This window comes from Clupea harengus, chromosome 16, assembly GCF_900700415.2.
Source record: "Clupea harengus chromosome 16, Ch_v2.0.2, whole genome shotgun sequence".
Classification (NCBI taxonomy): Eukaryota; Metazoa; Chordata; class Actinopteri; order Clupeiformes; family Clupeidae; genus Clupea; species Clupea harengus.
This window is the reverse complement of record NC_045167.1, coordinates 210,657-227,502: the sequence shown is the minus strand read 5'-3', so window position 1 is coordinate 227,502 and position 16,846 is coordinate 210,657. Positions and strand designations below refer to the sequence as shown.

The window sequence follows — 16,846 nt, the reverse complement described above, 5'->3', positions numbered from 1 at the left end:
TATCTATCTATCTATCTTATTGACAGTATTCAAAACTTTGTCATTGTATTGTAGATGAGCAGTTTTGAGGATTTGTGGATCGATGAGCAAGCAGAGTTGACAGCAGAAAGGTAAATGTTGGATAAAGCAAACATTAAGATTTCTTATCAGTTAAATATTGATTGTTTCATATACATCAAGTTAGTTTGCAATTGAACAAAGACACTTTTTTGACAGAGCAGATCACGCCACTGTGTGTGGTTTGTTTATTTACAACAACGGGACTAGCACTCTCACGCTAGCAAGCTTGCACGATATGCTACCCAACGTTATGCTACCGTTATGCTTCCCAACAGCAACCCAACAAAAACGTTTTATAAATTACCTGTGAGAAAATGTTTTCCGCAAATCCAGTCATGTGGTTGGTTGCCAGCCTGTCCACAGTTTAGTAACGTTAGATGCAGCGAGACCGCCTGGTAAAAGTACTAAGGCGGGATCTGTGCTAACGTTATCCACCCGTCTTAATCTCTGTATCCACAGGTTCCATTGGGTCGATTTCGATTTTTGCCTGGGTACATTTGGCATTACAAGCCCAAACACAACACGATTTCGGCATAACGTTAATCAATTCGCGACAGTTATCCACCCGGAAGTATCTTGGCAACCTTTGTTTACAAACATTCTGATTAGGCGTATATTCTTATTTTGAAATCAAATCAATTTGTTTTTAGATAATGACCGCGAAACTATACATCATCCCGCTTATTATACGGTTACTTGCCAAAACGATAGAAGACATTCCTCCAAAATACCTCTTTAATGATTTTGTTGCCATTTTGTGATTTCCACTCAGAAAAAATTGTTCTTCAGGCAAATGGAACATTAAAGTGTCAGGTGTTGCGTAGCAACCCATTATTTGCTGACTTCAAGTTACAATGACTTTCCGTTACGGTAAATGACCGGACTACTTGCGGAATGATATGAAAGATGTGAATTAGAAGCACAAAACCCGTTGCCAATGACAGAGGTCATAACTTTGTCCATTGAGGACAACGTTGAGGTGGCCCATTGAAATTAACGGAACTTTTTTGAACATTCTGAAGAGCCGTGTAATAGGGTGACCAGACGTCCCCTTTTTAATCCTTCCCAACAGTCGAGGATAACTCAACAAGTAGGCATGAAAGTCCTTGCAGGTCATGTGCTTAAAAATTGTACTGGGTATCGTAAAAAAAAACATACAAAAGTGGCAAATTGTTGCATATTATTACTTTAAAGCCAAATGAAACAAAACATTACATGCCCAACTGAGTGAAGAGTGTATTTTTATAGTCAGCACATGAATGCAGTATGCGTGTCCCGTTTCGTTTTCTAAAAATGTAAATCGTTTTCTTATCAATTAAATGTATGAATTAATTAAATTATTAGTTAAATAAACATATATTTATAAAAAGTAGTGCACACTAACATACATCAAACCCTTATGTTGGGATACGTAACTCTAGATTGCACATAGACTGAAGCAGCTTTACTGTTCAAACTTCAGCTAATGCATATTCCTCCCAGTTTTACTGTTCAAAGTTTTTTTTTATATAAACTGTTTTATAAACTTGCACCAGATTTTTAGCCTTGCACCAGACACTAGAATGTCATGACATGTTTCTATACCAAAATGAACATCGTAATTATAAACTGGAACAGCCACCCAAAGGACACATGGAATTATATTCTAGTCAGAAGTGGAATGGAAACCTAATCGCAGAGATTCAGCTTTTGAAGTGTATTCAGTGTAGTAAATGCCCATTGACCTCTCTGCCGAATTAGAAGCACATATCCACACCTCAAGGTCAGAGACATGGCCTTTTTTTCCAATAAAATGAGTCAATCGCTACAGGCCTTAACTTAACCAAAAACGCATAGGTGGGCAGTCTTTAGACATGACAGCAATAACAATCAAATCTCCAGAAAATGTTCCAACTATTCAGAGCAATACCACCATTACCTTGTTACTGTTTAGCTTAGGCCTATTCATCTTATGAACTTTGATAAGCCTTGTATGTAAACCAAGAAATACTAACTGTTGCTTTGTCTGATTCATTTTAAACAGACCAGAACTAGACGGAACAATCCCATCAGAAATGGCAGCAAGTGTAAGTCTACTATCCTGTTACTTTCAATTCTTTCTTGTCGGATTCTATTCATATCAAACAAATCTTTAAATGAATGCTTATTTGTATGGTTTCCCCCGCACAGAAACCTTTAACAACAACCTTCCGATACTACGCTGGAAGAAACAGTAACAGTCCTGAAGTTAAGCCTGATAGTCAGGAAATGCAAAATGTTCAGGATGACTTGGACGATCAACCTCAATCAAATGTCAAAGCCGATCCTGCTGATTCAAGTCAACATTCAAAAATCCCGAATGCTCAATCTTCAGGAAAGGCTTTTTTGGCTTCTGACAAAAAGGAGATGACTACCACTACAAAGTCAGAGCGTACTAAATATGAAAATATAGCAAACACGACGGAGAATTTAAAAATCTCGTGTGCTCAATTTGACAGTTTGGTTGAGCAGCTTAATGCTCCGGAGAATGTCAAGAATTCTGGAGAAGTGATGCAGCTCCCCAGAGAGGAATTCTCAAAGGAAATTCAGGGTTTCTCATTACTAACTGTAAAAAAGCTCATGGTTCTAGGTGCCTCTGTCTGCCAGGTCCGGCATAACGATAAACCAATTGGAACTGGGTGTCTTCTCTTTGAGAAATGTATTCTCACTAATGCACATGTTATCAGAGATGCACGAGGACAGCTGCTAGACAAACTAAGTGTGTCGTTCAATTTTGAGGATTTGAAGACTGGAAGCAAACAATTTGCAATAAAGAAAAAGCCTTTAGCATATGAATATAGGTATACTCCACAACATACTATGGACTATGCTGTGTTGGAGTTAAAGACGTCTGCTGAAGCATTGCCTCCACCACTTCTTAAACACTATAGCGCGCCACCAGTGACAGGGGGAGTCATCATCATTGGGCACCCAGCTGAAGGTGTTAAGAAAATGGACATGTCTCTCATTATTGAGCGATCAAAACAATTAGACGCAGTCAACAAACACATCTTAGGCAATCCTGAAAATCCTCAAGTTATAGAAAATGCATACTTTGAAAACAGACAAAAACTTGATGGAAGTCAAATTGAGTACCACAGCTGCTTTTTCCATGGATCATCTGGCTCCCCTGTCTTTGATGACTCTGGCAACATGATAGGCATGCATACAGGAGGGTATGGCTACATAAAAGGAGAGGGGTCATTCGACAGTGTCATTGAATATGCACAACCCTTACTGCCCATCCTGGTGTCCATTCTCAGACAAACAAAGGACAAACGGAGGTATGTGTGGGAATCCTTTCGTGCTGAAAAGAACACAAAACTAGTGGTGAAGCATGCTGACGACATGGACTTTAGACCAGAGTCAACGAACAGCTGTGCTTGGGAGCACCTCACCTCTGATGAGGAAGACATGGATGTGGACCCCTAACATCTGTCAATCATTCACTATGTGAATCCTGTGAAATCTCTTTTTGCCTTTGATGAGTAAGGACACACAGTATATTTTGTATATATTTAGGTTTTAGTGGCCCCCGACACAGTGGCCACAGTGCAAAATATATTAACACAAAGATTGTTTATAATAGTACAACTATTATACACTGTAAAACGTAAAAACTGTCCTTACTGAAAATATATAATTAATTGGACTCAGTTTTTGTTTTTTGTTGAGTTTACCTGTCTAAACTGAGTGTTATTAAAAGTGTATAAAAAGTTAATCTTAAAGGATTGGAAGGGTTCCGAGGCCCCATCATTACAGCTATGGAAGGGTCTAATGAAATACTATTTAAGTATAGAAAGATCAATGTTCGAAGACCGGAACAGAAGGCGACAATTCAATAAGATGGGGCAGGACTTATATGAAGCCTTGTAAATTTAAAAGCCAAGCAACAGGGAATAGGTGTGGTGGCTGAGAGCTTGGAACCAAGTGTGTGTGTGTGTGTGTGTGTGTGTGTGTGTGTGTGTTGAGAGGGGGGGGGAGGGTTTGTCTGTGTGTCAGAGTGTGTGTGAGCGGTGGGAGGGTGTCTGGGGGCGGGTGAGTGTCTGTGTTGCGCGTATGAATGTGTGAACATGAGTGTTGTTAAAACCATAGGGAGGTGTATAAACTGTAAAATATTACAAAGTATGCTGATACCTGTATTGCCTCTTGTATGCAATAATACAAATAATTATATAAAAAGTGTGTGTTATTACATTTTTGGGTGAAAAAGTTAACAAATTCACTGAAATCTAGTCAACTACACTTAAACAGCTTTAGTTTGTTTAAGTTTGTGGTACAAGCTTAAGCTACAAGTTAAAATAACCATTAAAATAAAGTAAACTGCACTTAAACTGCTTAACCCTGTGCTACAAGCTCTGCCATTGTATATATGATACCTGCATATTGAGTAAAATGAACTCACATTTTATTTCTTGTCCTATTAACTTGTCTGAACTAAGTAGCCTATTATTGCATTTTAGATAAGGCCTACTTTTCTCAACCAAGTCAAGTAAACTGTAAGCCTAGCCAAGGGTACTTGATTTGCTGAAGTTTGTGCTACTGAATAAATAGACTACTATTATTTAGCCTATTTTTGAGATGAAAAAGGCTATCTTGAAGACTTGCAATATTGTCTTTAAACTGGCCAGATTGCCATAACCTTACAGGACTGAAAAAAGACTGAAGCGTGCAATGACTAGCATTTATTATTATTATTATTATTATTACTACAAATGTAGTACAGAATATACAGCAACATGCAGCCTACACGTAGCCTAACTGCATACAAAATACAAAGCAAGAAGCCACTTCATAAAAGTCCATAGCCTAGATAGCACAATGCATACAGGTGTCCAGGGCCAAAGAATTAGAAGAAAACTCAATTGATCTTATGTAAGTATTAAATTCCCCAATAAAAGATAAAAACAATGGTTTCCTTTCCAGGAATTTACATTATGAATGTAGAATTTCGCAATGAAAAGAAGTAGCCTAAGTTAGGCTAATTATGAAGTCCTTTTTAGTGACATCATTGTCCTTTGTAAAATACTTTGTATTTTAGCTTTAAGATAAACTCTCTGAAAATGATCCTCCTAAAAGCTGGGGCACACTCGCACACCATGAGGGGGGAAGAAAGGAAAAAGGGGGGAAGAAGAAAAGAGAGGAAAAAAGAGAGAAAAAAGGGAAAAGGAGAGAAAAAAAAGAAGGAAGGGATTTTGTATGGCCTAATCCTCCATGACTAAAGTTTTTTAATGTTGATGTACATCATAAATTATTTTTAAAACATTAAACTTATATACATTACTATGAGCGCAGAGGTTTCTGGTTCGAGTCCCACCGTTGGCAGAAATTGAGGTTTGCATTATTTCATGCAAAGCTCATTTTCATTATTGGAAATCACAATTTGTTTGCATATTACCTTTTATTAACCTTATATTAGTGAGATATGGATAATTCTACATTGAATATTTCAATACATATATGCATTTATGAGAGAAGAGTTGACCCCAAAGTTCCCGGTTCGAGTCCCACTGTTAGCAGAAATGTAGGTGTGCATTATTTACTGCAAAGTTCAATTTTATTACTAGAAATCACAATTTGTTTGCATATTACTTTTAATTTACCTTATATTAGTGAGATATTTATGAATCTACATTGAATATTTCAATGCAAGTTCATGTACAGTTATGTGTGAGAGGTACTTTAATTGTTTCACAAAATATTTGTGTTCCAGTTAATACATCCTTCTATTCACAAAAGAACAATGTATAAATCTTTGTTGTAAACAAACTTTTATTTGCAATAACAAATCCAACAACAACAACTATAGCATAATATATATATATATATATATATATATATATATATATATATACAATATATATATATATATATCAGAAAACATATACACTGGGTCACTGGACCCAGCATGAACAGCTGAGGGCCCGAGGGTGGAGCAGGGAAGAGTTCTCGCTGGGGGCACGAGTTCACAGCCGCCGGTGCGACGGCGGACGATACCTTCCTCTTCACCTGTGCCTGGCCCGCGGTGCTGCCAGCCCGGGGGTACTGGTGAACTGGGCCTGGTTGGGGGGGGGGGTGCAGATGGTGGGCACACATTAGCAGGGAGGAGAGGGCCAGTCGCCACAGACAAGTGGCTTGGCAAGTCCAGTCCTTGCACCACCACGTTGCCCTGCCTCTACACCCTCTTGTTGTGCCACTGTACCAGGTTGGGTGGTGTGGCTCACGTCTACCAGCTGCAGGGTGGTCTGCTGCATAACAGCCCCATTGTCTAGAATCAATGTGCCGCCTGATCCTCCTGTAGTCATTCAGGATGAGATCCCATCTGGACAGAGAGAGAGAACACAGCAGCCCGTGAGAAAAGACAAAAACATGAGTGTGAATATGTATGACAGGGCACAGAGGGAAAGTAGTAAGACAATAAATGTTCCTGACCTGCTGGTTGGTGAGGGCCAGAGAGAGCTGGTGCCTCAGCTCCACCAGATACTCTGCCATGCTGTCAACTCGGTCCATGCCTGGCACCCCAGAGTCATCCACAGCCTGAGAAAGAAAAAAAAAACATAAAAACTGATGAGTGACAAATTTAGTAAACAGATGTGGGACAAAAAGCAGATACAGTGATTTTACTTCTTTACACACAAGTATGAATTTACATAACCCAGACTCATCAGGAGAGGCTGGGACACCTGTGTGCAGCATGGAGGCAGCAGCAGTCAGGTCCCCCACCCACCAGTTCCTGCAGCAGCCGCTCAATAAGGCTGATGGCGGCCTCCACGCCGCATGTCCTCCTGCAGCAGTACTGGCTCAACTCCCTCCTACTTATTCTCCTGTCCACCAGAAGATCAGTAAGGGCTAGCACCCCTTCCTGCCTGAGCTGCTCCCTCGTCATCTGCCGCAACAGAGCAAGGTCCCCTGCATCCCACTCAAAGGGGCATGCAGACAGGCAGCCCATGAAGGTGTGGTAGAGCATCGGTGGTGGTGCTGCCGACAGCCAGCCTCCTCATGAAGTGCCAGGTGTACCTGGTCTGCAGCTTACTCGCCCCCTCACTCACGCAGCGGCCACAGTCCACGTATAGCAGGACTGGGGGTGGAACAGCTGCTTGGTGGTACCGCTCCATCACTCCATCCTGTCCAGTCCCAGCCCCTCCTGCACTGTCACGACACTGGTCAGGATCTAACCAACCTCGTTGCCAATGGAGGTCACCCAAAGAGCTGTCCCCCTGCCACGGCCAGTCAGCTCCTTTGTGATCTGAAATTAGATAACAGTGATGTTTAATATTACGCACTTTTTTTTCCTACAGCAGTAAGTGTATGTAGATTAAATACACAGCACACATTTATAATAACTGCTTATAATTTAAATAAATGGTATTAGCTAACTAACTAGAACCATACAACAGGTACAATAAGCAAATAGGTACAGTAGTCAACAAGTAAACACTGAATATGAGCATGCTTTGAACAATACACTGAGACACTGCAGCACATAAACATACACTCCTGTACCGTTATCGTTATCAATAGCAATCATATTATGCATGATCAGTTACAGTAGTTGTATGATATACGAGAAACGACGCTTAACACCGCTGGTCAGGCGTCATATACAGATAGCAAGCTAACCAGATGGTTAGCTAACTGATACAAGCTTTCAACAACTACTTTAATCATTGCCAATACTCGGCCGTTTGGCTGTTTCAGCTCAGAGTAACATTATAGTAGTTACACATGGCTGTTTCCATTCATAGCAATGTTGTAGTTATAAGACTTAGCATAACCTAGTTCATAATGTAACCGTTATCTTCAGTGAAAGCGTTAACGTTAGTTAGGCTTGTCAATTAATACAATATGGAAATGATTGGTGCACGTATCTTCAGTGAAAGCGTTAACGTTAGTTAGGCTTGTCAATCAACACAATATGGAAATGAAACGTGTGTCCGTCTAAGAGAAAAATAAAAACAAGTCGTGGTTACTTACTTACTTTGACGAGTTGTCGTAGCTTCAGCCATCTTGAGGAGCTTGCGTCTGCGTTACTTGGCAACGTAACGTCACACAAGTTCAAGCCAAGTTCTCGACTATGGAGAGAAGTGCCGCGATTGGCGCAGGTCCATTCTCGTTGCGCGGCTGGATTGGATAACTGAGAATGGATTTGAAAGGCAAGGATTGGCCGACGAGACCCGAGCGGTCCTGCTCCAAGTAGGCTGAAAGCTACGACAACTCGTCAAAGTAAGTAAGTAACCACGACTTGTTTTTATTTTTCTCTTAGACGGACACACGTTTCATTTCCATATTGTGTTGATTGACAAGCCTAACTAACGTTAACGCTATTGTTATCGGTAACGGAAATGTACTAATTTCCCCCTGGAATTGTTTTTGCATGTCTAGAACATCACTGTGACACGGACCTTTGTGCTGCGAGGTCTGCCAATGTTTCTTGGAGATGATGACAGTGAGTTCTGCAGGACTTGCTTTGTAAATTTTTTTTTAAATTATTTATTTATTTCTCACAAACACTGCCATAGAACTGATATACCTGAGGTGACTAAGAAGTGGTTTGATTGGACATTGAATATGGAATGCCTCCAATCCTTTGGAAATGTGCAAATATCTTTTAATAGTCCATATTTCCACCGTATTCACTTCTTTTTAACACACTCCTGGGTTAACTACTACACATTTTTCTTTTTTTTTTGATCAAATATTTATTTTTCTTTTCAAGTTTTCAACACAAAAACAGAACACAGAACACGTAACACAACACATAACACATAACACTACACATAACACTACACATATCACAACACATATCACAACACATAACACTACACATAACACAACACATAACACAACACATAACACTACACATATCACAACACATATCACAACACATAACACAACACATATCACAACACATATCACAACACATATCACAACACATAACACTACACATAACACAACACATATCACAACACATAACACTACACATAACACAACACATAACACATAACACAACACATATCACAACACATATCACTACACATAACACAACACATATCACAACACATAACACTACACATAACACAACACATATCACAACACATAACACTACACATAACACAACACATAACACATATCACAACACATATCACAACACATATCACTACACATAACACTACACATAACACAACACATATCACTACACATATCACTACACATATCACTACACATATCATAACACAACACATATTACATAACACATAACACTACACATAACACAACACATAACACAACACATATCACAACACATAACACAACACATAATACAACACATAACACAACACACCCCCGTGGCGTGGCGTCCCTCCCTCCCTGACCCTTCCCTTCACAATTAGGACATATATAATTCGATGTCAGGTTGCATATAGTGAAACAAAAAGTACAAAATGATCAGACATGGAACTTACATGGCAATTATAGTAACAATAAAAATAGTATATATATATAATAATAATTATAATAATATTCTTAGAAAAAGGCACATCATTTTATATATATTTCAGACCATATTGCTATAGTCTTTTCGCATTTTTTTCTGTTTTTGAAAATGGGAAAATATTCAACAGTGTGGCTGTGGGGGTGCAAGGTAAGTCCCTCCCTAACAATTCTGATAATGTAGATGTCACCATCTTCCAGAAATGAGCCACAGGCTCACAATACCAGTACATGTGCATAAATGTTCCCACATGACCACCAGTGCACAGATCACATAATGGAGAGGTAGAGATCTTCATTGCATGGCGTTTTCTTGGGGTCAGGTAGGTTCTATGTATATAGTTCATTTGAATTTGTTGGTGGTCAGGATTCTTAGAGGATTCTGTAATTGAGCCCCACACTTTGTCCCATTGTATGGAGTCATCATTTTTCTTCAGGTCCTTTAACCAGATATTTTGTACATAGAGAGAGGTGTAAGAAGATAATAGAAATTGGGAATACAGTAAAGACACTATACCCTTTGGACTGCTTTTACTTAGAATACTATGCAGGGGATTTAGCACAAGTTTTGTGTTCCAGGGAACTCCATAGGTTTTCATAGAGGACCTTAATTGAAGGTACAGGAAGAACGAGAAGCCAGGCAGATTATATAATTTACGAAGGTCATCCAAAGAAAGAAGGCCATTATCATCGAAAATATCACCCAAGACATGAATACCTCTGTCCCTCCAGGCAGGAAAGGTAAATCGAGCTTTACCTGTTAGTAATGAAAAGTTATTAAATATTGGGGTATTCAGATGCCATTTCTGGGCAGGTTTTAGTGATTTTCCAGCGGCACGGCAGACAGTTAGCAGATAAGAGACTGTTGGACCTAATCTTAGTTTAGCTTGTTTGCAAGACAGTGCTGAATGAATCAGATCAGGAGTCTGTGGGGGGAAGCAAGCCTCTCTTCCACAGGCCTCCAAAAAACCGATGCATTTGGGTTTAGCCATACTGAGATTGGCCGGAGAATGAAGGACCAAAAGTATAATTTAAAATTTGGGACTGAAAGACCACCCTGTACTCTGTGTCGTTGTAGTGTGGACATTTTAATCCGTGGGCGTTTCCCCTTCCAAATGAATTTAGACACGATTGATTGGAGTTTTTGCCAGTATTTGGGAGGGGGGGCTAACGGTAACATGGAAGAGAACAAATGAACCCTTGGTAAAATGTCCATCTTGACCACAGAGACACGGACCCTGTGAGCGGGGTGTGTGACCATCTGTCAAGGTCCCTATCCATGCGGTCAAGGATGCCATTAAAGTTTTTAGATGCTGTGTTTGACAAAGATGGATAAACATCAATGCCCAGATATTTAAAGTGCTTCACTATTGGTATGTCGGGGCAGCGAAGAGGGGATTAACCTAGAGTTAAGTGGTAAAAGTGATGATTTGGACCAGTTAATTTTATAGCCTGACATCTTACTAAAGTCTCTGAATGTGTCTAGGATGTATTGAATAGAGGTGGGTGTCTGATCTATAAATAATAGTATATCGTCGGCATATAGCGCCAAGTGATGTTGAGTATTTTTATAAGTGATAGGAGTATTAAGAGGATGTTGTCGTATCGACTGAGCAAGTGGTTCTAGTGAGAGAGCAAACAACAGAGGAGAAAAAGGGCATCCTTGGCGACAGGACCGTGTGACTGGGAATTGAGAGGACATATTATGGCCCGTAACTATTACAGCAGAAGGGTTACTGTAAAGTCATTTTGTTAGATTGATAAATTGATGGTCAAAACCAAATTTTTCTAGAACCATCCATAAATAATCCCATTCCAGTCGGTCAAATGCTTTTTCTGCATCTAAAGACAGCATCGCACATGGTGACTCAATATCCCGAGCTGCATGGATGATATGTAGCAGTCGGCGCATGTTGTCTGATGCTAAACGAGATTTTATAAAGCCTGTCTGGTCATGATGTATAAGTTTGGTCATATATAACTCTACCCGTGTGGCTAGCACTCTGGCAAATACCTTTTTTTCAGTGTTTAAGATATGGGTCTATAGTTGATACACAGTGTGGGGTCCTTATTAGGTTTTGGTAGCACTAAAATTATGGCTGAGTTAGAATCATTAAAGAAGGAGCCTTGTTCAATTGATGAGTATATCATATCTAAAATATTAGAAAATATTTCAATGGCAATACTAAATATTAGGTCACTATCAGGGAAAACATTTCTCATTAACGATCTTATATGTGAACGTAAATTAGACTGTATGTTTTTAACAGAAACCTGGCTAAACAAAAATGGGTCTGCAGCTCTTATTGAAGCATCCCCTCCCAATTATAGCTTTTTTCAGTCCATTAGAACAGGTAAAAAAGGGGGCGGGACAGCCACCATAACCACGGATGCCCTGTGCTGCAGGAGCATCTCCTTCGATGATTTTGCCTCATTTGAATATCATGCCATAGTTCTAAAGTGCCAGCCTCCTGTTCTGACAGTAACTGTGTATAGGCCACCCAAGCAATGTCCCACTTTTCTAACAGACTTTTCAGAACTACTCTCCATTATACACACAAACTACGATAAGATTATTATCACTGGTGATTTTAACATACATGTTGATAATGGGGACTCAAAGGCCCGGGATTTTATGAATCTCTTGAATTCCATGGACTTTACACAACACATCACTGAACCCACTCACAACCGTGGCCACACCCTTGATCTAGTTATTACAAAGGGTCTTACAACTGTTATATCGTCTATCTGTGACCTTGCTCTTTCTGACCACTTTTGTATTTTCTTTACAGCACTGGTACCTAAAGTTAGAAATAGTGCTGAATGTTTTATTAAGAAACGCTGTCTTAACTCTGCAGCAGCTGAGAATTTCAAAGTAATGATGAACATAACTAGTACAAAAACCCCAGATGCAGGGCCCTCATGTGTTAATGATCTAGTAACTACTCTAAATACAAAATTAAGGACAGCACTTGACTCTGTAGCACCATTGAAACAAAAAAAGGTTTTAGCCAAACAAAAAGCTCCATGGAGAAATGAGGAAATTATTAAACTTAAGAGATCCTGCAGAAGGTCTGAGCGTACATGGAGAAAGACCAAGCTACAGGTCCATCTTGATATCTTTAAGGATCAACTTTCAGTCTTTAATAAAGCAATAAGAAATGCTAGGAAGGATAATTTCTCTAATTTGATATCTACAAATTCTAACAATTCCAGGGTCCTCTTTTCAACAATAGACAGCCTTATAAATCCTGCACCCAAAGTAGATGATAGTCTCTTTTCCACCTCCAAATGTGAGGAATTTGCAGCATTTTTCAGAGATAAGATAACGAACATTAGGAAGAATATTGCTCAAGAAATTCCAAATGTCTTATTTTCTGATCCCCTTCCACCATGCTGTAACAGTATGAGCTTATTTGCACTGGCTGATATAGAAATGCTGAGCAAAGTAGTGTCACAACTGAAGCCGTCTACATGCCCTCTTGATCCCCTTCCCACCAAATTTTTTAAGGATATTCTAGCCATTATAAACTGTTCCCTGCTTACAGGTATTTTCCCATCAGAACTTAAAACTGCCCTGGTGAGACCCCTCCTGAAGAAAAGGAATTTAGACTCTTCAGTTCTAAATAATTTTAGACCCATCTCTAACCTTCCCTTTCTAAGCAAAATCCTGGAAAAAATTGTCTTTAAACAGTTAAATAATTTCCTAGATGCTAACTGTGCATTTGACACCTTCCAATCTGGTTTTCGTTCCAATCATAGCACAGAAACGGCATTAGTCAAGGTTGTAAATGATCTCAGGATTAATGCTGACTCCAAAAAACTATCTGTCTTGGCCCTTCTGGATCTGAGCGCAGCCTTTGATACTGTTGATCACAATATCCTTATTGATAGACTTGAAAATTGGGTTGGCCTCACTGGTCCGGTCCTAAACTGGTTTAGGACCTATCTAACTGGCCGGGAATACTTTGTCGCCCTCGGAGACCACAGCTCAAAAAACATCCCTCAAGGATCCATTTTAGGGCCCTTACTTTTCAGTCTATACATGCTACCCCTTGGTAGTGTAATTAGGAGGCACAACATCGACTATCATAGCTATGCAGATGACACCCAGCTCTATATTTCTGTAACACCCAACAACTACAGCTCTATTGATTGTTTGGTAAATTGCATTTCTGATATAAATGTATGGATGTCACAAAACTTTCTCCAGCTAAACCAAAATAAAACAGAGGTATCAGTCATTGGTGAAAAAAACGAAAGAGAGAAACTATCTGCACACTTAAAAACACGAGCACTTAACACCAAGCACCAAGCCAGAAACCTAGGCGTCATACTTGACTCAGATCTCAATTTTGAAACCCATATCAAAAATATAATTAAAACATCTTTTTATCACTTAAGAAACATTGCTAAGGTGCAACCGTTTCTCGCTCAGGCTGACACCGAAAGACTGATGCACGCGTTTATCACGAGCAGGCTAGACTACTGTAACTCGCTTTTGTCTGGTCTACCAAAAAAAAACATTAGTCAACTACAAACAATACAGAATGCAGCAGCGCGAGTCCTCACTAAAACAAGACGGAGAGCGCACATCACACCAGTATTAAAATCACTGCACTGGCTACCTGTTAGTTTTAGAATAGATTTCAAAGTTCTCCTACTAGTCTATAAATCACTCCATAGTCATGCACCTGAATATATAACAGACATGCTCTCAAGGTACCCACCCAGTAGATCCCTGAGGTCCTCCGGCACTGAACTTCTAACAGTTCCAAAAGCCAGGACAAAGAGACATGGGGAAGCAGCTTTTAGTTTCTATGCCCCCAACCTTTAGAACACTCTGCCAGAATACCTAAGAATGGCTGAAACGGTTGAAACCTTTAAACATGCACTTAAGACATACCTTTTTGATCTCGCTTATCACTCACTGTAAAATGTATTTAACATTTATGGAACATTTATTTATTTACTTATTTCTGTCTCTTTTCAAGTGTTTGTAACCCCCCCCCCCCCCCCAGCAGCTGTCTCTTAGTTTGACGATGACTGTGCTGAGTAGTCCTTTACGGTGCCAGTGCGTAATTCTGCATTAATTTGGTTAGGATCTGTTATATTAACTTGTTGGGATTTAATAGTTGTTATATTTGAATATTTCTCATTTTTTTGTAATTTTGTAGCCAGGAGGTGACTAGGTCTAGCACTATTGAAGTAATAATTCCTTCTTGCTCTATGTATTTGAAATTCAGCTCTGGACCTCAATAAAAGATCCAGATCCTTCTTAACTAAATCAGTCATCTTCTGCCTTTCCTCTGAAAAACCCAAAAGTATTTGTTCATGATCTAAATTATAAAGTTTAGATTCAAGTTCTACAATTCTATTCAATCTGGACTTGTTGAGACGGGAAGAAAAGAGTAAGGATACATTTCTTATACAACCTTTAACAGCATTCCATAATATTCGTTGATCTACCGGGTTCACTTCATTACTAGTATTCTCTATTAAAAACATATGGAGCTCCCTTCTGAAATATGTGCAAAAGTCATTGTTTTCCAATAAAGTTGTATTAAAGCGCCATCTAGTAGCCTTGGCCTGTGTGTTCTTGAGAGTTATTTTGGCTGTAACCATATTGTGATCAGACAGCGGGTTTGGAAGTATATTCACGTCATGGAACTGCGAAAAAGCAGATGGTGAAGCCAACAGATAGTCTATTCTAGAGTAGGTTTTGTGTCTATTGGAAAAAAAAGTATATTGTCTAGCAGAAGGGTTACTAACACGAAATAAATCAATGAGACTAAAATCTGATACCAAGCCTTGAAAGGCAGGAGATGATTTATTCTGTGAGTGTTGGTCTCCTTTATGTGATCGATCAAGATCAGGGTTTAATGTGGCATTCATATCAGCTCCTATAATAACTGCAAAGTCATGCATGTTAGATAAGAGTTCTGTCATATAATTATAATACTATATACTACACATTTTTCTGAACATAATTTTACATGTTAACATCATAGTTTTACTTTCAGACAACATTTAATGGTAGATGGATTTATCTCTTTCTCTCACACTCTCTCTCTTCGCTGACTTGCTCACACGTGCTTACTCATCATCTTGTGTATGTCTGTTCACTGATTCTGTCCTCATCTATTGTTTCACACATTATTGTGTTGATTTCTATGCAGGACTGGGACAACGGAGAGGACTCAGCCCATGTGCCAGTGGGCATACTTACCGTCATCCCAGAGGATGATCCAACGCCTAATGCTGCAAGTTTGCACTTGCACCCTACCAGCGTTGCGGTCATTCTTGAGGGGGACCTAGTCTTGGATGACTTGTCTTCATATCCAGAGGCGTTTTGTCTTTTGTTTGGACTTGTATATGCATTGCACCTTGACTATCCCAGATCAATGAGGTATTCATTTGAGTTCATTCAAAAGATCCTCTTGGATATTGGGCAAAACAAACTCAGCCCAAAAATGCAAACCTTAAAAAATGCTCTCATAAGCACAGGGCACGAAATCAGAAGTTATCACGTCAATCATTTGTCTGATAAAAGGATTTGCCTGATAATAGATCATTTTGTTTTTGGATTGGCCTGATAAAAGATGTTTAAAGTCGTGAAAAACCATGTGCCATGCTTTGGTTTAGTTCATTTTGCAATCTGAGTTTGCAAGATATTTTTCTTCCCGTTCCAGGCAGGGATATAGGAATTTTCTTTTAGTTTTTTGAGAATATAGTAAAAATTTGAGTGAGATCCTTATGTCTTTGGAACGGTCTGATGAAAGATTAATACATTGTTGAAAGTCATGTGAAAACAAATGTGCCATGCTTTGGTTTTGTTTATAATCTAATCAGATCATTTATCAGATGTATCATAGTTTTCAATCTTACAATTGGAGTCTTTTTGGCTTCCAGTTCCATGCAGAGGAAATAGGAATTTTAAGTTTTTTGAGAATATAGTAAACGTCATTCCTTAATACACAGGATAATAATAATAATAATAATAATAATAATAATAAAACTTTATTTATACAGCACCTTTCATGCAAAAGAATGCAGCTCAAAGTGCTTTAAGGTGATAAGGTGTTACAATCCCTTATAGTAGAATATAGTAAACATTTCAGTGAGGTCATAAGGTCTATGGATTGGTCTGATCAAAGAATATTATTTATTATTATTATGTTTGAAGTCATGTGAATTTCTTTCCATTCCATGCAGTGGAAGCAAGATTTTTCTGTTTTTTTGAGAATATAGTATGAGTGATTGTGATGCTTTTCCA

The 16,846-nt window shown here is 39.0% G+C and overlaps 1 protein-coding gene across 1 annotated transcript; it reads left to right on the top strand.

Annotated features, from left to right (window-relative positions):
* Positions 1-2,356: 2,356 nt before the first annotated feature.
* On the top strand, positions 2,357-3,996 carry LOC122133595 (serine protease FAM111A-like). The gene has a single exon (XM_042710093.1). It carries the CDS (start codon positions 2,446-2,448, stop codon positions 3,508-3,510), a length of 1,065 nt encoding a protein of 354 aa, XP_042566027.1. The 5' UTR covers positions 2,357-2,445; the 3' UTR covers positions 3,511-3,996.
* The last annotated feature ends 12,850 nt before the right edge of the window (positions 3,997-16,846 follow it).